The 21,925-nt window shown below is 46.2% G+C and overlaps 1 protein-coding gene across 7 annotated transcripts in view; it reads right to left on the bottom strand.

Annotated features, from left to right (window-relative positions):
• Nucleotides 1-21,925, bottom strand: part of Eml1 (EMAP like 1) — a 162,427-nt gene that overhangs the window by 14,999 nt on the left and 125,503 nt on the right. For 5 of the 7 annotated variants that reach the window (XM_029541178.1, XM_029541180.1, XM_029541177.1 and 2 more), the window contains exons 5-16: nt 19,115-19,143; nt 18,297-18,347; nt 14,862-14,991; nt 12,186-12,335; nt 11,432-11,501; nt 9,738-9,848; nt 8,423-8,518; nt 6,963-7,097; nt 6,264-6,363; nt 5,088-5,242; nt 1,033-1,158; nt 690-821 (exon numbers count right to left, since the gene is read on the bottom strand). In XM_029541178.1, the coding sequence (XP_029397038.1) occupies nt 690-821; nt 1,033-1,158; nt 5,088-5,242; nt 6,264-6,363; nt 6,963-7,097; nt 8,423-8,518; nt 9,738-9,848; nt 11,432-11,501; nt 12,186-12,335; nt 14,862-14,991; nt 18,297-18,347; nt 19,115-19,143 (1,285 nt within the window). The remainder of the gene's footprint in view (nt 1-689; nt 822-1,032; nt 1,159-5,087; nt 5,243-6,263; nt 6,364-6,962; nt 7,098-8,422; nt 8,519-9,737; nt 9,849-11,431; nt 11,502-12,185; nt 12,336-14,861; nt 14,992-18,296; nt 18,348-19,114; nt 19,144-21,925) is intronic. The other 2 variants (XM_021201528.2, XM_021201526.1) reach the window with 1 other exon arrangement.

The raw sequence follows: 21,925 nt of genomic DNA, 5'->3' as shown, positions 1-21,925 counted from the left end.
CATGTGATGGTGTCTTGCTATGGTGGGAGAATTGGGTTCTGATGATGCCAAGTAACCTTGGTTTCTGTTGCTTATGTTCTTATGCTTGCCTCCCACCATCTGATTATCTCTAGTGCTACCTGCCCTCGATATATCTTACTGGAGTCTGTCCTTCCTGTGATCCTAGTTGTGTCAGAACTCCTTAGAGTTCATCTGTCACTGTGATTCTGTGATCTTGGGATCCTGAGATCCTGGGTGTGTCAGAGCTCCTAGGAGTCAAGCTGCCTCTGGGANCCTGAGATCCTGGTGTGACCAAACTCCTGGGATCCTGGGATCCTGGGATCCTGGAATCCTGGGATCCTATGATCCTGGGCGTGTTGGAGTGGAGCTCCTTCTGGGTGCAGAGTTTGTGCCAAAGGTCTGCTCAGAGCACTGGTCCAGACAGGAAGGAACCCGTGCCACTGGTCAGGTGGAGTTCCTGGGTGCCCGGGGCCTCACTGATCCCTGTTACTCCTGGTGGTGGGACAGATGCTGTGTCCTCCTCACCTCTGATCCTATGATCCTGGACGTGTTAAAGCGCTTGGGAGTGGCGCTTCCTCTAGGTGTTGTGGGACTGGCTGTGATTCTATCCTTATCCTGGTAATTTCATACAAAAACACATCCCAGAAGAGTTTTTATAAGAGGACTGGAAATGTAGCACACACACTTACCTCTATGATTTTGTCCCAGACTGGCCGGTGACCGACAGCATCCCAGAGAGTGGCATGCTTGTCATGTCCGCAGGTCAGGAACTGAGGCTTGGAGGCATGGATGGCTAGCCCCCAGAGCTCATCGGTGTGACCCTACAAGTGAACCAAGACAAAGGGACTCTGAGATCCCACCATCACAATGCGCCCCCCCTCCCACCAAAGGACATCTCAGGAGCTCTTTCCTCCCAAGCTTAATCTTGCACAAACACCACACTGAAGCAGGAGGTCACCGCACTGGGAAACTCACATGCATCCATATTAACGGGGAAATGCAAGAGCTTGGCATTTGCCAAGTTGATGATACCTGAGTGATGGGTGTGAAGTCCCCTGACAAGGTGCCTTGCAGGACAAAGTTTCTAGTAGTGCCTATCAAGATGACATTGCCTTTCCCCTCGGCCACTGTCCGTATTGGGCCAAACTGCTCAGGAATCTGTGTGGGGGAAAAATCACATGCAAACAAAGACTTAAGATTTCATTCAATTGGTTTTTGGCTTTTTGGGGGTTTTGTTGTTGTTGTTGTTGTTTTGTTTTGTTTGTTTTAAGAGAAGGTGTCATTATGTAGTTCAGGCTAGCCCTGAACTTACTATGCAAGCTAGGCTGGCCTCTATCTCAGGTAATCCTTCTGATTCAGTCTCCCAGGTGCTAGGATTACAGATCTGCATTTAGCTTGGGCATTAAAAATATTGGTATCATGTGATAGCTCTTGTGATAGCCTTTATATAGACCATTATATAAACCCAGAAGAGGGGCTCAGATATGTAGATACCAGAGCCGGCTGCTGAGCAGTGACCAAAACCCCAAACTATTCATGTGTGCACACTCAAGTGCATGTGCATGTGTGTATTGTGTATGCACACACATGCGTGCTTGCCTGATAGTGCTAGGGGTGGAACCTAGGACCTTTTGAATCTAGGCAAGTATTCACCTTTACTTTTTAAACTATAAACATTTTAAGTATCTTAAAATGAATAGCCAGAATAAGGTATTAGCAGGGCATAATGGCCTTTAATCCCAGCACTGGGGAGGCAGAGGCAGGCGGATTTCCGTGAACTTGAGGCCAGCCTGGTCTGCAGAGTGAGTTCCAGGTCAGCCAGGAATAGACCCTGTCTCAAAAACAACAACCAAAACCCAAAACCAAACAAACAAACAAAAAACCCAACCATATCAGCCGGGCGTGGTGGCGCTCGCCTTTAATCCCAGCACTCGGGAGGCAGGCGGATTTCTGAGTTCGAGGCCAGCCTGGTCTACAAAGTGAGTTCCAGGACAGGGCTATATAGAGAAACCCTGTCTCGAAAAACCAAAAAAAAAAAAAAAAAAAAAAAAAAAAGAATAAAGTCATAGTTGTTCAGTGCTATTGTTACAGAATTGAACTTGGCATGCATGACGTCTTGTCCTGGTCCCTCAGCTTCACTGTCCTCTGAGATGCCCAGGGGTGTGGGATGGCATGTGTGTGATCAAGGACTTCAAATGCCAGGAGAGAGGGGCTGCTTATCGACATTGGGGTACACATTGGGGTACAAAGGGGAAAGAAAGCATGAACAGAAAAAAATAATTCCAAGGGAAAGGACCCAAGAATGTGCCTATCATGAAGAACTGGAAACAAAGAATTGGAAGCAAGGACCTAGAAAAGCAGTGTCTAACGCAGACACGTGGTGATGTCTGTAGAGAACTGGTCTTCACAAATGGGGTCCTAGCTGAGCAGTGGTGGTGGATGCCATTAATCCCAGCACTCCGAGGGGAAAGTAGGAAGATTTCTGAGTTTGAAGTCAGCCTGGTCTACCGAGTGAATTCCAGGGCAGCCAGGGCTACAAAGAGAAACTGTGCCTTAAAAAAACAAAAACAAACACAAACAAACAAACAAACAAACCAATCAAACAAACTGAAACAGGGTCCAAACTAATTTGCCAGAGGTTTTTCAGGCATACATAAAAGTCTTCTGGAAGACATGGGGTCCAGAAACTGTCTGGTCATTTTCTTTCTTTCTTTCTTTCTTTCTTTTTTTTTTTTTTTTTAAAGATTTATTTATTTAAGTAAGTACACTATAGCTGTCTTTAGACATTCCAGAAGAGGGAGTCAGATCTCATTAAGGATAGTTGTGAGTCACCATGTGGTTGCTGGGATTTGAACTCCGGACCTTTGGAAGAGCAGTTGGGTGCTCTTACCTGCTGAGCCATCTCTCCAGCCCCCCCCCCTTTTTTTTTTTTGGTTTTTCGAGACAGGGTTTCTCTGTATAACCCTGGCTGTCCTGGAACTCACTTTATAGACCAGACTGGCCTCGAACTCAGAAATCCGCCTGCCTCTGCCTCCTGAGTGCTGGGATTAAAGGTGTGCGCCACCACACCCAGCTTCTGCCTGGTCATTTTCAAGCACGGTTTCATCATCGAGTTTACTGATGAACACTTAGAGTAATGCTGAAGAAGGAACCACACCCAACAGTGCAGTAAGACAGACAAATGAAGAGCTTCTCAGAGAAATGTGGGTGCCCCACCCCCACCGGTCTGAAGGTACTGCTCAGTTAAGGGGCAGGGATTAAATGAAATGACCAGGCCTTCCAAATTCCCTTGCCAATGATAAACCAGGCAGGCCTGCCCCGTGTATTATAGTGTAAGAAGTAATTTCCCAGTTGACAAAACACATCACCTTGTTACTTATAAAAGTGTATATATTCATATATATAGGAATGTTTGTCTGCATGTATGTATGTGTGCTCATATATACAGCGCCTATGGAAGCCCATAGGTGTCGGATTCTCTCTAACTGGAGTTACAGATGCTTGTGAGCTGCCACGCAGGTGCTGGGAACTGAACCTGGGTCTTCGGCAAGAGCAAACACTACTCTTAACCTCCGAGCCTTCTGCTTGGCCTCTGTTCATTTCTCCTTCACCTCCTCCTTTTTCTTTTTCTTTTGTTTGTTTGTTTGGAGATGGGTCCTCTCTACACAGCCCTGGCTGTCTTAGAACTCTCTATGTAAATCAGACTGACCTTGAACTCTCAGAGATCCTTCAGCCTCTGCCTCTGCCTCTAATGTGCTGAGTCTTACTGAGACATAGGTGGCAAATAAAAATTGTATATCTTTAAAATATACCCACGATGTCTTGACAAATATATACAGAACTCAGAAGACTGAAGAAAAAATATCGCTGTGAGTTTGAGGCTAGCCTGTGCTACGCACTGAGCTTAAAGTCATCCTGGACTATATAGTAAGAAAAAAAAGTTACCAAGATTAAGGTCTTTACAAGCAGTTGGGGAGATGCCCCGTGGGTAAGAGGGTACACTGCGAAAACGCTAGGACCTTAGATCTCTAACACCTATGGCCTCAGCACAGGTGTAGGTGGAGACAGGAGGATGGCTGGGGTTAGGTTGGCTCCAGGTGAACTAAGGAGAAGAGTGACGACGCAGACACCTGACATCCTCATCTGTGCATGAGTGTGCACAGGCATGCCCACACGTGTACAAATACCACATGCACGTACACTCTCACATACAAATATATAAAAAGGCATAATACCAAATCATCATGGGAAGGGAGGGGGCTGCTAATACTCAGATGAAAGCCTTTGTCTACCACGTAACCAGGAGAACCACAGTGTCCTAAGCAGTGCCAGGAACAGGCGGTGTGAGCCTCGGAAGCTGGAGAAATCCTACGTGTTGGAAATCCTCCATCCTGCATAGCTGGGGATGGAGTGATACCCCCACACTGGTGCCAGTTTCCCAGCCTGCCTGCTCATCACTGGGAGCTGGGGGGGAAGACCCCAGGGAGGCTGCTCAGTGTCAGGCAGGCTGCTGTCTGGGTCTCAGGTGGTGAAATGAACCACAGAGGAAGGAAAGAGTTAGGAAGCATGCCGCCGGCAGCTGAGAGCTGCGAGTAAGGGAGGTGCCTGACACAGCCTGTGCATGGTGATGCTGTGTGCACACAGCATGCTGGATATTAGAGAAAGAGAGGTTCTAGTGATAAACCCAACCAGCCACAAGGCTGCCTATATTAAAGCAATGTTCCAAACAGGAAGTGTTGGGTAGCTTCAAATTCTTTTATTTTACTTGTAAATAAACTGCCTCTATGACTTTTCTTTTTTTTTTTTTTTTTCGTTTTTTGAGACAGGGTTTCTCTGTGTAGCCCTGGCTGTCCTGGAACTCACTCTGTAGACCAGGCTGGCCTTGAACTCAGAAATCCNCCTGCCTCTGCCTCCCGAGTGCTGGGATTAAAGGCGTGTGCCACTACGCCCGGCTCTCTATGACTTTTCTAAGATTGTTGCCGCCATAAAAAATTCATCTATTTCTCCCCCCCTCACAACTCTGAGCCAATCCAAACCGCCAGCAAAGGCATCGGGGTAACAGGTGCAGGGTCCACGCTGTGACTTACCTCTGCTTTGTGAAGTTTTTGATAGTTTCCGTTCCAGGAAATGAGCCGCCGGTCCTTCCCTCCTCCGGACACCAGTGTCCCGTCTCTCAGCATACAAAGTGCAAAAATGCCACCCTCGTGGGCTCCTTGAACTGCATAGCTTATCCGATTTGTACCTAAACACGCCAGGAACAACACCATTATCTGGGGCAGAACCAAAAGTCTACCCTCTGACCAGTGCTGAAACCCACTTCAGTTTGTTTTAAAGGTGTGATGGTAAGTTGTGACATTATTTTAATACATTCCTAGGAAGGACTTAAAATTTTTTGATGCTCTCAGAGTTCCAGCATGCATGAACTGGATCGTCCTATGACTGAGAAAAGTATAGTGTCATGGGAGCTATGTGGCAGAGAACACAGACTCTTGCATGTGCCCTCTGCCTTCTCCCCAGTGGGCTGCGTCCCTGGATAAATTAGCTGTTCCTCTCAGCTCCCCACTTTGTGGAATGTGGCTACAGCTGACCTTTCAGGGTTCTTCTGAAAATCAAACTAGCATTGCTACTGTAGGTGCCAAAAACAGGAGGAATACAAAAATCCCCTTCCCTTCTGAAGTAATATCGGGCGATCTGTCTTTCCCTTCTTTCTCAGACCTAACTCTGAGACCCAGAAAGACAGGAAGGTGTATCTTCCTGAACCTAGAAGACGCTCATGAATTCTCACTGGACTTATCTAACACCTCCTCTCCAACTGAGGTTCTCCATGCTCTAACTGTAAGAGAATTTAGGTCTGACCTACGCGCATGCGTCATCTCTGTATTGGCGCTCCTAGCACTCCAGAAACACCTGTCAAATGCTATGTGACAGATACAGTGACCCAAATATGTCACAGCTATATAGCCATTAATAACTTCTGCGTTGTAATTTGCTAACAGCTCTTACAGCAAAGTAATTGACTTTATCATAGTATCCTAACCTTAAAAAGCCTTTATACACAAAGTTAGCGACTCTGAGCATTTCCCAGTTTCCTCCTGCTTTATGGTTTCACTAAAATCACACACACAAACACAACTATGTAACCGGGAATTTAGTGGTTGTCCTGTTCGTAACTCCAACAGCTCATTTCTATAAACCCCACCTCCAATGTCTTAGTTACCGCATTACCAAAGACATCAAATGGCTTTAGGATAACTGATCATTACCTTTCCCCCACACCAAGATGTTGCCACTTGAATCTCCAGTAATGGTGTCACCATTTTCAGAAAACGTCACGCAGAGGACAAACTTTGGCTTCTCTTGTTTCTGTGGAATGTAATGAGTAAGCATGGGCATGTTATTTACTGAAGACAGCCTTTTATTTGTGTTAAGTTAGAGTCCCATCAGCCCCAGCTGGACCGTGTCAGCCTCTGGAGTTGGGAGCTTTTAGTTTTATGCACTTTCAGGAGACATGTCCTTCCAGGTTACTTGCTCTAAGAGAAAGGAATTTTGGACAACTCAATGGCTGAGGATCCCAAAGCTGCAGACAGTTTAAGCAGGGTGGTGTTAAGGGGACATGAGGGAGGGGCTATACTGTCAAGCTTTCAGAATGATGGACAGGGCCCTGTCCCCCTTAGCAAAGCCAGGTTGCCAGTCCCTAGCAACCAGTGCCAGCATGCAGGCTCCTTGCAGCTAGCTGCCCCACCAGGAGGTCTGAACCTCCATTTCCATTTTATTACTGGGGAGATCCTGAAGGCTGGAGGACTTCCCAACTGTATGGGGAACCCCAAGGGAGCACTATTTTTTCTACACCTTCATATTTATCACTAAAACAATCACTAAGACTGAAGTATCTCAGTGCTCCCTTATAACCCAGCCCCTCCCAGGTGCCACGCAGGAAAACTGAAATGGCAGGCATAGTTTACCTCAAACAGCCCTTGCTTCTTGTTAAGGGAATTTCCTTCTAGGGTCCAAAAGTAGAGATGTGACTTCCCGCAGGTGACTATGATATTGGTGTCTGTGGGGTGGAAGTCCGCCGCAAATACCGCTTCGTTCGAACACTTTAAGACAAAGCAAAGCAGAGCATCAAATGCTGCAGGCCTCTTACGATGCTTAACAAAACTGTTCGAGCGCGGGGCACTGAGCCTTTCAAGCCCTGCTGACTTTGCCTTCCCGGTTATTCTGGCTGCTGCCTGTTTTCTTCCTTGTTTTCTGCTGTGTAGCTGGAAGCCAGATGTCAACAAGAGCCAAGAAGGCAGCTTTGCAGCTGGCTGAACACTGGGGTCACTCCTTGGGTGGTGATTTCACACCCATTCCCCCTTCCTAGTGACTGGGATCCCTATGAAGGACCCAAGACTCTGCATGTCCCGCAACCCTGTGATCCTGCCTTACTGTGGCTGCCCAGGTCCCCCAGTTCTCTTGCTTCTGGATCACTACCTAAGGCTCGAGACTCAGTTCGCGGTCCCACGAGGTGGCTCTCTAGCAGCCACTCCAGCAGCTCTCAGTCCATAATCTGACTTCCAGGACTGGCGTCCTGGTCTGTCGCATCTAGCCCTGACGACTGCTTCTATGTGATGATTCGATTCTATGTTCTTAATTCTGGCTGGTGCTCTGCCCCTGGCTGCTTCTAACCTGGCACACAGGGTGAACAACATACATCTCCGTTGGCAATGTTAGAAGACAGGGAATGTCAGGCCAGGACACACATCTGATTAGAACACCTGTCTGCACCCCAGCCACTAGACAGAAAGATGGGTGGCTAAGGCTGTCTGAGAGCAACCTCCGGTACCGAGCAAAGAAGGCTGGCTGGTGGTTTGTTTCCCTGGGGTTACATAAGTCAGGTTAACCAAGGCCGACAGATGCCAAGAGGAGAAACGAGAAGAAGGATCTATGAAAATAGGAATCCAGGGGTGCTCTTGACATAAGGGAACATTAAGAGAGCTATAGGCGTGTCAATTCAATGTTCTGGGCAAAGTTGACTTGAGGCAGAGTCCTGACCTTAGGGGTGCTGGTATGCATGTCTCCTGCAGCCCCACAGACTGGCTGGTCCTGAGCTTGCCTCAAGCTTTGACCACCTCCAGCCTTGCTCACGGGTTGCAGCCCAGCACATAGTGGGTACCTGGGTTTGTTGTATGAACAAAAGCGAACAAAGAAGTGACTGAATGATTAAAATTAATTAAATTAAATGATTAAAATAATTAAAATTAAGGTTGCACTATGAAATAAGGAAAACGAAGAGTTCCACAGACCCTGGAAGTCGGGAAATACCCTGGCAGGTCCTAGGCAGGGTCTCATGGGCCGGGGTGGGGATTGTGGGTGGCCCTGGAGCCTGCTGGTTGTGCAGGAAATGACCAGTGGGACACCGTGGTAAGTGACTCGTGCAAACCTTCACGTCGGCCAGTCTCTCTTCTTTCTGCCAATCCCACACGGACAGCACGTGATCGTTGGAATCATCCACAGCACAGAGATGACTTCCTCCATTCTGCCAAGAAAAAGTGATTCACAGGAAGACTGCACTGAGACTAAAGTGGGAGCAACATGATTAAAAATCATCGTTGATTTTACTTTTTGTTTTGTTTTGTTTTCTTGAAACAGGGTTTCTTTGTGAAAGTAGCCCTGGCTGTCCTAGAACTAGCTATGTAGACCAATCTGGCCTCGAACTCATAGATCTGCCTGCCTCTGTCTAACCCAGTGCTGGGATTAAAGGTGTGCGCCACCACCGCCTGGCGATTATTTTACTTTTTTTTTTTTAAAGATTTATTTATTTATTATATATAAGTACACTGTAGCTGTCTTCAGACACTCCAGAAGAGGATGGTTATGAGCCACCATGTGGTTGCTGGGATTTGAACTCCGGACCTTCGGAAGAGCAGTCGGGTGCTCTTACCCACTGAGCCATCTCACCAGCCTGATTATTTTACTTTTTAAAAGAAATGTGCATTGGTGTTTGCCTGCATATATTTCTGTATGAGGGTGTCAGATCCCCTGAAACTAGAGTTATAGACAGTTGTGAGCTGCCAGGTGTGTGCTGGGAATTGAACCCGGGTCCTTTGGAAGGTCAGCATTCTAACCGCTGAACCATCTCTCTATCCCTGATTATTTTACTTTTAATTCAGAGCTCATTACAGAGCTGGGTAAAGAGCCCAGTTGGTAAAGAGCTTGCCACACAAGCCTGAGGACCCAAGTTCAATCCCCAGGACCCACAGCTGGATTGTGGAGGTGTGCACTCTAATGATAACACTGGGATTCAGAGGCAGGCAGATCCTTAGAGCTTTCTAGCCAGCTGCCCTGGCTTAAATAGAGAGCCCAGGTCTCAAAATCAAGGAAAAGAACAGCAGCCGGCCTCTGCATGAACGCACATGCACGCTCACCCCCACCTGCCCTCACATCCCACCCCCAGCACACATCAAGGGTCCATTACACTAGAGATAAGGAACATGCATTTCATTGTTCTTGAGGCCGGCTTTCCTGGCCAGGCCCATGACTGTCTTAGGATTATATGCAGAGCAAAGCACCAGAGAAGCAAACAGACAGGGAGGTCTGATGTGAGCATGGACGTGGATGAGCGAGTGGCTCGTCTGATGTGAGCATGGACGTGCGAGTGGCTCGAGGATGGGTGTGTTGGGCTAGCATGCCTTGAGAAAGCCTTGTGGCTAGAAATGTTTGGTCCGAAATGTGTCCCTGTACATTCTCATACTTACAGATTTTGAGAATGCGATGCAGGTGACAGCCCGGTCAAAAAAGCCTATTCCTATGACATGCAGAGTGTTCAGTGTCACAGAGTCCCAGATGCGCACATGTGGTGGCAGTTGCTGTTTGAAAAGAACACGGCCATCATTTGCGACTGTTGTGTAATTACTTCTCTTTACCTTGGAACCATAAAATTATTTTGACAGTGACTTCGGTTTTGCCCAACAAAGTCTTTTTCTGTATTTGAGGACTCCACCCATGAGTGTAATGAAAACATTCCCAGTGACTTAAGGAAGCCCTGGGCCTGTGAACCATCCAGGCGTCGGGAGAAGGCTATCAAGTTTTAAACTTTGACTATCCACTCTCCAACACCCATACCAGAGGAACCGACACGCCTTCTGTATATTTGCATTTCTCTAAATTTTAGAAATGACATTTCACCAAAGATAGCACCTTAGTGCAGTCAGCAGATCCATCATCACAAAAGGGTTTGGAATTGTGCCAGCTGGCAGGCAAGTGATAGGAAAACCTCGCTCTTGTTTAACCTTGTCTCCAGATAGCCAGGCTCCAGGCACCAGGCACCAGGCACCAGCATGTGGTCTCTCTGGACTTCCTCACAGGTCAAAAAGTCTACTCAGACAGCTGTAAATCTCTCTCTAGTTCTATAGTAAGAATTCAATAGCAATACCAAAAATGGAAATACACTTCCATGCCACTAGAGGGCGGAAGAAACAGTTTCTAATTTCAAAGAGTTCTTCCAGGGTTTCCTCCTTTTTAAAACATGAACAACTATTCCTTATGTGAGTTTACATAACAGCAGCCTGGCTTCTGTTATCGCTCTTTGCAAGGGTGGAACATTCATGGAGAACAGCATGAAACCAACAGCTAAAATTTGATATGAAAGCATCTGTTCAGATAAGAGAGCATTTTCTGGGCAGATACACACTGATAAAAATGGAGGTTCCTGCTCTGATTAGTTTCACACTGGGACGGAGCTGTACAAACAGGGACTTAAGAGGCTGTGAGAGTTTTGATAAAACATGATAATCACTTGTGGATGCCAGCTTGGAGGTCTCCTATTTGTCAGGTTCTACTGGTTCCTCACCGCCTTCCTTACAAGCCAGACTGAAGCCTTGCTAAAGGGCCTGCAGTTTGCCTGAAGTTCCCAGAAGCACAAAGCATGACGTCCACCCACTGCAGAAATGACTGTTGGGCACCCACAGTCAAGGACGTCCCGTAACATATGGTTACATGGTGATTTTAACTCTGCTTCTTAGATTGGTATATTTTCATGTTGATCATGTATGGAGATAAGGATTTCAGGAATCAATAGATTCTTTAATAAGACAATGGTATTTTAATGTGTTGTGGCTCCTGTATGTTATATTTAAAGACAGTGTCCTGTTACAGAGCCCACAGACCTGCCTGCCTCTGCCTCCTGAGCTCTGGCATTAAAGATGTATGCCATCCCAACCAGCGGCAATGCTATTTAAAAACTGGCTGAAGTTACAGGGAAGCTCAGGGTTGGGGGTGGGGCTTAGGTCACAAGGGAACATTCAGTTTGTGGTGAGAGCCCCTGGTGAGGTCCCAAGAGTTCTTGGATGCTGTGACTACAATGACCAGGCAGACTCATCATCAGCAATGTTGTCAGGAGGTTGTCGCCAGGTCCTTACCAAAAGTCAGAAAGACAATGAGCAAACCTCACCTTTCCATCCTTAGATGTTCCTGCCACTTGTCCTGTTGCTATGGTGATCCTGTCAGGATGGACTGCTAGGCTAAAACAAGGATAATTATCAGACAACTCCATACGAAGGTGCACTTTACTTCTACAATCTTCCAAAAGTTTAAACACAAGAAATCCACACTGCCTAGCTTCTCACAGACTCACCCCAACTTCCCCAAACAGCCCAACTACCTTAGCCAGCAAATGCTATTTCATTCATCAGAATGCCCGATTTCTTCTCGGGAACTTCCAACCTTAAAGAAAGGCATCTGTGGTTGGGAAAATACCATTTCCTTCTCTGAACCACTGACGTAGTTGCCACCTTTCCCACAGGTTACTTTTGGGTGTGTTACTTAGGAAAGACGTCTCATGTCAGTAAAACCACAAACCCATCCACCCACTGCAAGGTCTTCCCTAAGCTATACGATGACCCATAGGCATGGCAGACTCAGACCTAAGTACACAACAAAGCATATTTTCTAAACTTAGAGACCCAATTTGAAGTCTTTAACATTCAGGATGTTAAGAAAGCTTCCTGAAGCTTTTCCCCCTCAGATAATTTGGTCACATAGAAGCACAGCAAGGACAGAGAGCAGAATCAGGGAGCCCAAAGACAACATGGAGAACAGAAAGAAGAGCCCTGCAACTCTCCACCCCTGGCTGGTGCCCTGATGCTGAATTCTTCTGGCTAAGGCTAGTTCACCTATGTCGTACTGACCCGTCTGTGGGGACTCACCACTTGACATCATCGTTGTGGCCCGCGTAATGCCTCTGCAGCTGTTCCTCCACGTTGTAAAGCACCACAACAGACGCAATGAAGTACACGGTCTCCCCGGTTGGGAGCAAGTACAAGTTATTTCGACAGTCTCGCCCCCGGTACCCGTAGCTTAGTGTATGTCAAGATGAAAATCCTTTGCTTTTAAGAGCTGGAGAGCTACCGCTTCATTCAACAGGCCCAAAGATGCTGTGCAATGGTTGCTATCAGTTTAACCAATTTAGACAACGCCGAACTGTGAACGCGCTGGGTGCGGTGGCGCGTGCTTGTGAGACTAAACAGATCTCTGTGAGCTCCAGGCCAGCTGGGGCTGCATGGTGAGAGAGGCCATGTCTCAAACAACAGCAAAATGAAATAGATCCTCACATTCAGTGCCCAGTGGACCTCAGTACTACATATCTAAAAACAAATGTTAAGTGCTCCGTAATAATATGAACACAACATTTTGCAGTGCTGGGAATTGAACCCAGGGCTTTTCCTGTGTTAGGCAAATGCTCTATCACTGAGCTTGAGACAGGTGATCATGGTGTAGCCCAGGCTGGCTTTAGTTCAGATCCTCCTGCCTCAGCATCCCTCGCTCTGGAATCACAGACATGTCTGGCTACACACCATGTCTGGTATGAACACATTATTATTATTATTATTATTATTATTATTATTATTATTATTAACAGCATGAAGACTTGTTTGATTTTTAGAAGCTATTGAGCCAAACAGGACTTTGCTTTTACTCTCTGCGATCTAGGAGTTAAACCTTTTTATTAAACATCACTTAAAAATGATACAAGTCCTTATAAAGAATACAAACATCACTCGAATGTAACAAAGGTTTTGAAATGAATTAACCTTTAATTGCTAATTAAGTTCATGAATTAACTAATGGTGCTCCAGCATTTTGGGGATAGATATCAGTGTTTTTAAATGTTATTACAGCGTATTTACTGTGTGTGCATGCACGAGCACACTGGCACAGGCGCCTGCGTACAAGTGGAGTCAGAGGATAAGTTTGCAGGAGTTGGCTCTCGCCTTCCATCAAGTGGGTCCCGGGGACTGAACTCAGGACTTCAGGCTTGTTAACAGGCATCTTTAGCCACTGAGCCTTTTCTTTGGCCTAGTGTTAAAAATTTAACATGTGTACTTTAAAAGCAAAGTGTTACTTGAACTTGAGTGTAAAAAAAAAATAAATAGCCTGGCCAAAATGCCATTTATTTGGAGCAAATTTTCTTGTTTCGAGTCTTTTTTTTTTTTTTTTTTTTTTGGTTTTGGTTTTTTTGAGACAGGGTTTTTCTGTGTAGCCCTGGCTGTCCTGGAACTCACTCTGTAGACCAGGCTGGCCTCGAACTCAGAAATCTGCCTGCCTCTGCCTCCCGAGTGCTGGGATTAAAGGCGTGCACCACCACGCACAGCTGTTTCAAGTCTTTTAAAACACAAATAAGGAAGCATTCTTTGAATAACATTTTCCAGATTCGATTTTTAAAGCTACTCAATTTAAAGAAGAGGCAGATCCCGTCCATGTCTAATCTTTAGATTTCCATGAATATGATTCCGTAATCTCGAATACTAATTCTTGTCAGTGAAGGCTAGGCAGCACCAACTTAAATCAACGTGTTGGGACTGTCTTCAGAGCTTGACATTAATCAGCAAGTGGCAGACACTCACAATAAACTTGATGTCCCGTCTTTGTAGATGGGAAAGGCTGCTGCAGCCTCCCTCCGAGGTGGAAATGAGTACAGAGCAGTGAACAACAGAGACTGACCACTAGGTCTTAAGGGGAGGGTAAGCTCATGCCTATAACCCCAGCATTCAGGAGGGTGAGGCAGAAGCATTGCTGTGAGTTAAAGGCTAGGTTCATAGGAAGACCCTGTTTCAAATAAACCAAGAACAACAAGTGGTTGGTTTGTTGAAATCACGATCATTAGAGTCCTGGCGTTTACCCAGTTATACTGGCTGGTTTTGTGTGTCAATTTGACACAACCTGGAGTTAGCACAGAGAAAGGAGCCTCCCTTGAGGAAATGCCTCCATGAGATCCAGCTGTAAGGCATTTTCTCAATTAGTGATCAAGCGGGGAGAGCACCCTGTGGGTGGTGCCATCCCTGGGCTGGTAGTCTTGGGTTCTATAAGAAAGCAAGCTGAACAAGCCAGGGGAAGCAAGCCAGTAAGTAACATCCCTCCATGGCCTCTGCATCAGCTCCCGCTTCCCTGTGTGAGTTCCAGTCCTGACTTCCTTTGGTGATGAACAGCAGTGTGGAAATGTAAGCTGAATAAACCCTTTCCTCCCCAACTTGCTTCTTGGTCATGATGTTTGTGCAGGAATAGAAACCCTGACTAAGACACCAATTTCGATGATTTTCCCTAAGCTTGCTGCTTCTCTGTGACAGGCAGGCCAGATACTCATATTCCCCTGGCCCCCAACCCATCCATCTGTACAACGATCATTCCCATGGCGTCCTTTCAGGAACAGTGGGTACACATTCGAACGGGAACCACAATCATGAGGACTTGCCCCAAAGCTGCCTCTCCTACACGGCCACATCTGAAATTTTGACTTTGTAAACAGCTAATAGTAAAATTTTTAACTTTTATAAGCCTTTTTCCAGGAGCCATCGCCGACAGTCTGGCCAGCCAGTAAAGGATACACCCACTCCAGTTTCAGCCGCTTCGCTGGTAACTCGGCCTTTGCTTCCAAACTGTACGACTCCACTTGGTCTTTGGGCATGTACATGGTGACCGGGCGGCCTCGAAGGAACATTTTTACATAGCCCTCTTCTACAAAGACAATGAAGGCGTCAGTGACGTGCCTTGGCACTCCGAGAGCAAACGCCACAGTCTGGTTAGCCTGTCGGGCACACAAGTGGCCGTCTCCCTTGTGCACCTTACAATTTTTAAAAAATGCATTTATTTATCTAACGTGTAGATTGGTACAGGAGTCACATGGCACTTGTGACGGTCAAAGAATGACTTTTGGGAGTTGGTTCTCTGTTTCCACCCCATAAGATGCAGAATCAGACTCACTCCGTTAGGTTTGGGTAAGCAGCTTTACCTGCTGAGCCATGTCTCTGGTCCCTCCACCCCACCCCCACAACCATGTCCCAGAGGAAACAAAACCCAACAGACAGGGGATGGAGAGATGGCTCAGTGGTTAAGAGCACAAACTGCTTTTCCAGAGGACCCAAGCTGGGCTTTTGGCACCCGTGACAGATGGCTCACAACTCTCCAAGAGATCTGCTGCCCTTCTCTGCCCTCTTTGGGTATTTGGATACATGTGCACATATCCACACACAGAGACACATATATGTACATAAAAATTAAATTAAAATTTAAAATCTAATGCAAAATTAAATAACTTGAAACAAAAGTTTGTGAGGTTGTTAGTTTTGAGCTTCTCACTCAAGTTCAGAGCATCCATAAGAATTTGTAGAGTCTGAGTGAGATTCTAACAGTCATTTCCTGTGACATCTGGGTGTAGGCACATTACCGTCAGAAGAAAATGTACCATGGAGAATCTCAAGTAATCGAGAAACCCACTTTATTACCAAGTCCAACTCAATATCATACATCAGTATATACAATCTCAGTATCAAAAAATATCTTTTGGTATTTAAATCGACTTGTTATATAAGTGTAAAATATAGGTCTATGCATTCTTTACACTGTACAGTCCTTGCAAATGCAAAGAATGCAAAGTCAGCAGAAGCGCATGCAAAGATGCAACAAGAATGCTAAATAATATTTTTTTGTGTATGTTTTTTGTGGGTTTCTCTGTGTAGCCCTGGCTGTCCTGGAACTCACTCTGTAGACCAGGCTGGCCTCAAACTTAGAGATCCGCCTGCCTCTGCCTCCCTAGTGCTGGGATTAAAGGTGTATGCCACCACTGCTCAGCTAAGTAAATAAATCTTAAAAGTAAACTTCTAAAAATTTAAAAAGAAAATGCTTCAAGTGAAGCTTAAAATGGAAAATGAAAGGAGAAGGAGGGGGAGTAAGGGAGGAGGAGAAGGCGGCCTAACTGAGGGAGGGAGAGACAGGGGGAGGCAGAGCTTTCTAGATTGACTATTTCTATTAAAATAACTTTCCTTTTAATTAGAAGATTTATTATTATTATTATTTTGTTGTTGTTTTGTTTTTCGAGACAGGGTTTCTCTGTATAGCCCTGGCTGTCCTGGAACTCACTCTGTAGACCAAGCTGGTCTCGAACTCAGAAATCCACCTGCCTCTGCCTCCTGAGTGCTGGGATTAAAGGTGTGCACCACCACGCCCGGCTGATTTATTATTTTTATGAATATGACTATATGCTCCACATGCATGCCAGAAGAGAGGATCAGAAACCCTAAGACTTGAGTCATAAGCAGTTGAGAGCAGCTTTGTGGGTGCTGGGAACCGAACCTGGGTCCTCTGTAAGAGCAACAAGTTCTCTTAACCGCTGAGCCATCTCTCTAGGCTGCTAGAATACTTTGGTATTCTAATAAATGGATATAAGTAAATAAAAGGGCCAAAATAAAAAAAATGCTGATCTGAGGCAACTTCTGTGTTCCCCACATGCCCTAAATCCAACCCACTTGGGGTATTCTGACTACCATTTTAAGGTTATAATGTGAGCAAAGGAAATGTCTCATGGACTCCTGATGAGTTCGGAATCAGAGTCTCCATTCTGATGCTCTTGCAGATTGGAGAATCCAGAATCGACAGTATCTAGCTCAGACAGGGGCAACTAGCAAAACCTGTGCCAAACCCCACAGGAAATCACCTCAGAGAGAACAGGATAAATTGGGAGAATCACCATGCTTTAGCAGCTAAGGACTGTCACACGACACATGCAAGTATTTGTCACCACAGGCATGCACTTCAGATCCCAATGCCCGCGACACTCTTCACTCTGGGTTTAATGAAGCTTGACTTTTAGATAGCCACGAATGGGCTCATCCCCATGCACACTGATCCAGCCACTGCCCCTGCGATGGCTGGGACAGCATCCTCCCTGGTTGTAATCAGATCGGCTCACCTGAGACTGCCACCACTGCAGGCTCTCTTAATGCTCCCCCACGTCCCCTTACATACTGCCTGCCGCCAGTGCCAGAGAGCCTCCAGTGCACTTCATCAGACTCTCATCCATCCTGCCTTTGCCTGCTTGCTTACTGGTACATCTAGCAGTACGAACCACCATGGCAGGCTCTCGTTTAGCTGACCTCGGCTTCTATATCCACCCCACAAGGATCCTCCTGGAGGGCCAGAAGTGTCTCTCAGCTGTCTCCTCTAAGCCTCACCTCCAGCTCTCCCCTTCTGAACCTCTTGCCTACTCTAACTTCTCGCCCAAGTTGCTGTTCCTCCCTTGGTGATCACAAAGGCAAGCTTAAAAGGCAGCCGCCTGCCCCACCTTAGAGCAGAGGGAAGTGGGAATGGTAGAGTTCAAAGTGAAACAGAAAGTCCCTCTGCTAACTCTGTAAGACAGGGATCAACCCAGCCAGGGTGCTAGGACTAACGCCCACACAATGGCATTTCCAAAAGCCAGAGAGCTAGAGAGCCCGCTGTGGGTGCCACGTGTGAACAGTCTGTTGAGGTCATGTGGTGGCTATGGTCCAGTGAAGAATGCCTATGACTGAAGCTTCCTTACCTCACCATTAAACATTGCTGACTAGGACAAAACAATATTTTAACTATGTGCCGTTGTGTACTATAAACGGGGACGGCCTACGTCTATAATCAGGACAAGTGGGAAAGCGATGCTGTTTGCAGACATGTTAGGAGCACAGCACACAATCACCAAACCCAGAGGTGCGTGCTCGTGGGGAGAGGTCAGCGGTGCAGGGCTTCATGCCAAACCGGGGACACTCAGGAGGATGCCCGAGAGCTCTCTCCAGATCCTTTTAGACCTCCTACAATCAGGCAATGAGGAATGACAATCCAAATCACAGCCGCATGTTGAAGCCCGTTCAAGTGAATGTTCAGAGGTGCATTGAACTTAGGAGAGATAACAGAAACGCTGTCATGCGTGGAGGCCCCTGCCTGTATGAGAACGGCCTCCGGGGCTGGGGCAGCAGCCGTGTGCAGAGAGCTGTGGGCTGGGAGGCTCTGCCTACCTTTGCAGTGCGTCACCCGGCGCTTCCCTTGGGGTTTCGGAGACTGAAGGGCTAGACAAAGAGATGGCAGGTACCGCAAGTGTGGCTGGCCTGTCTGCCGGGGTGCTCACTGGTGCCACCCTGGCCCCCGAGGGGACAAGGGAACAAGGGGATAGTGTGTGTATCTTGACATGACATATATGCTCAGGTTGCATGCCTGTGGGTTTGTGGTGAATACATTTTCAGGGATTAATCTTTATTTTTGTGTGGAAGATGGGAAAACTAAAATCAGATAAATTTATTTAATTACACATTTGTAACTTTTTTGTGCTTAACTATATCTTAAAATACAGTTAATATGCTAAAAAGAGAGAGGACATAGTATCTGCTTTCGTAGAAAGTGTGATTTAGAGACAGCCATTTATGAAGTATTACTGGCTTGCAGTTTAGGAAATTAGAAGCAGAAAGGGAGCAAGTATTTTGACCAGGGTAGAACAGCCTTACGGAGGGGAGACTTTCCCTCAGGGAGAAGCGCAGGAAAGGTCGGTGGAGCAGGCTACAGGCAAAGGGCGTCTGTACTGAGAAGTTCCTGCTCTAACCCTCACTGACTTGATGTGGGTCTGACAAGGGGCAGGTAGGGGTCTAGTCGCTATGCCTGTTGCCTGGCTCCTGGCGACCCTGCTGTTATCTGAGCTCCCAGTGACTGTTTGGTGACATTCACAAGCACCAGATCTGTTTTCTGAGTACCAGTGGCCTGGTTACCATTTTCTGTTCCCCACACAGTCAAGGTCTAAATTATATGCCCCCTCCCCCAATCTAAGAATGAAACCAGAGCTTACCTGGACTGAATGCGGGCTCCTTGGGTTTGCTGCAAAAATAAACCAAAAAAACAGTATTTATTTATTTATTTATTTATTTATTTATATATAATATCTGCACATATACGTATGTGTAGATATGTTTGCATTGCATGTGTGTAGACATACTTGTGTGCATGTTCATGTGTGTGGACATACATGTGTGCATGTTCATGTGGAGGTCTGAGAACACTGCCATGCTTTTCCTTGGTCATGCCCTATCTCACATATGCAGGCAGGGTCTCTCACGGAACCCAGAGCTCTGTTTCAGTCAGTGTGGCTGGTCGGCTGCTTCAGAGTCCCCATTTCTGCCTCCCTCACTCTGGGTTTACAAGAGCACTACCGCGCCCACCCGGCTTTTGTGTGGCTTTGGGGATCTGAACTCACATCCTCGGCCACTCGCTGTGTCTCACTCACTGAGCCATCTCCCCAGCACTGCCACACAGGATTTAAAGGGCACCTGGGGCATTTCCTCTCAGAGCACCACAGCTCCACACTACAGTCATTTTCCACATGCACAGTGTGTGAACAAGGCCAATCTCATTGCAAAGGAAATATATATGTTTAAAATTAAGTGAATAAAACTATAATCTCGTTTAAGAGCAAATATGAGTTGGGGCAGCTGGTTAGTCAAGTGGCCCTGGCTAATGTGCAAGGTTAACTTGTTTTCTTCCATTTAAGGAACTTACTTAAACTGAGCAGAGTGCTATTTCCTGCCTCAGAGATACCTACACATTCATGCTATGGATGCACTATTCATAACAGCAAGGGCTGGAACCAGCCATATGTCCATCAACAGAAGGGCTAGAACCAGCTACACACCCATCAACCAATGAATAAAAATGAAGTATAGACACACAACAGGGTTTTATACAGCAGCGGACACCATGCAGGAAGAGCTGCAGTGGGGAAGTGGGCTCCCTGGAGCTGCGCCACCATCCTGCTCAGCTGTGATGGGTGAGCTCTGGTGAGGCACAGTCCCAGGGACTTCGTCCCAGGATTGACTGCTTCTTGCTACTGATGTGCTTTCTCCTGTTTGTCACTGTCACAGTCCTCATTTATGTGGCTTGGTGTGAGTGGACACCGGGAGACCCTCACTGCCTAGAGCCTGGTCTGATTACTTCCTGGGTGAGCCCACTCTGTTGGGCAAGTTTCTTGCAGATCAACATGAAGATGAAAATTCTTGAGATAATGTTGTCAAGATGAATTAATGATTTTATGGAATTTCTGACTTGACTTAAGTAATTTTGGGAAGTTAGGGTAGTTGATAGAAAATGTAAAGTTAGGAGATTAGGAGAGTTGATAGAAAGTTTTAAGTTAGAATTAAGAATAAAGTTTGCCCTTCCTGATAGAATGGCAAATGCTGTTCCAGTTAGAGAAACGGGTGCAGTGAATACCGGTGCAGTACAAGCTCGTAACTGTAGAAGCAAGAAGAGTCGGCTTGGGGCAAGCTAAGGATCAAAGTGAGCACACACTCTAGGATGGGCCTGACTTCTCTGGTCTTGTGATCTAGGGTTGAGGTAACAGATTTTCAGTGTGCACCAGGAAATAATAGGGTTACAATAAAGATAAAGTAATTCCATTATAAATATAGGAACAGAAAATAAATGATTAGCCAGCCTCCCCAATCAGAACTTCAAAAGTAAGAAGAAAAATGATTTGCTTCTTAGTAAGTATAGGTTGTCATCAACCAACCACAGGAAAAACTTGCACTATAGACTTGGCTTACTTAAACTTTTCCGGTCAATGACTAAAAATTATCGCTTTGAGGTTACTATGAGCTTCTGGAAAGAAAGATAGATGAGAATTGTTTAGTTAGATATAAGTTTTGCATAAGAAATATGTAATTCATAACCTGTTGTAATTTTCTCTTGTATAATGATTTTGATTTTTGAAGCGTGTTTTTATGATGATGATCTCTGGAAAATCTGTAACTGTGGCTATGAGGCAATTTTCTTCCTAATAGAAAAAACTTTCTCTCTAAGGGCTTACAAAGGGGTTAAGAAAAGAAATAACTTACTGGAGCTTGTCCTTGCTCCAACCATACTGTGTGTGTGTGTGTGTGTGTGTGTGTGTGTGTGTGTGTGTAAATGTTTGATTCCCCCATCTGTTCTCTAACCGCTACAGCCCCTGTAAGCATCTGGGTCCACTTCCGTCAGCTGCTCTCAACGCTGACCCCTCATAGGTTGCCTGCCTCAGTTTGCCCTCTGGTTCCAAAGCTGGTCTTTGGCATCACAGCTGCAAAGAACACATAAAGTTTACAGGAAATGGATGGATCTGGACTATATTGTGTTAACTAAGATGAGTTTCTAGTTAGGTTAGGGTTACTGCTGCTGGGACGAAACTCCATGAGTGAAGCCACAGTGGGGAAAGGGTTAATTTCAGGTTATACTTCCAGGTAACAATCCATGCTGAGGGAAGTCAGGACAGGAATGGAAGCAGGGCAGGAACCTGGAGGCAGGAGCTGACGCAGAAGCCATGGAGGAATGCTGCTTACTGGCTTGTTCCCCTTGGCTTGCTCAGCCTGCTTTCTTATAGAACCCAGAACCACCGACCCAGGGATGGCCCCGTCCACAACAGGCTGGCCCCTCTCCCATCAATCACTAATTAAGAAAGTGCTCTACTGGCTTGCCTACAGCCTGACCCTATGGAGGCGTTTCTTATTTGAGGTTCCCTCCTCTCTGATGACTTCAGCGATATCAAGTTGACATAAAACTAGCCAGCACACACATTCTCTCAAATGTGGATCCTAGCTTGCAACGTCTGTGTGTGTGTATGTGTGTGTGTGTGTGT

This window comes from Mus pahari, chromosome 7 (genome assembly GCF_900095145.1).
Source record: "Mus pahari chromosome 7, PAHARI_EIJ_v1.1, whole genome shotgun sequence".
In the NCBI taxonomy this organism is placed as follows: domain Eukaryota; kingdom Metazoa; phylum Chordata; class Mammalia; order Rodentia; family Muridae; genus Mus; species Mus pahari.
Note: the sequence above shows the minus strand (reverse complement) of the source record. Positions and strands in the feature narration are given on the sequence as shown.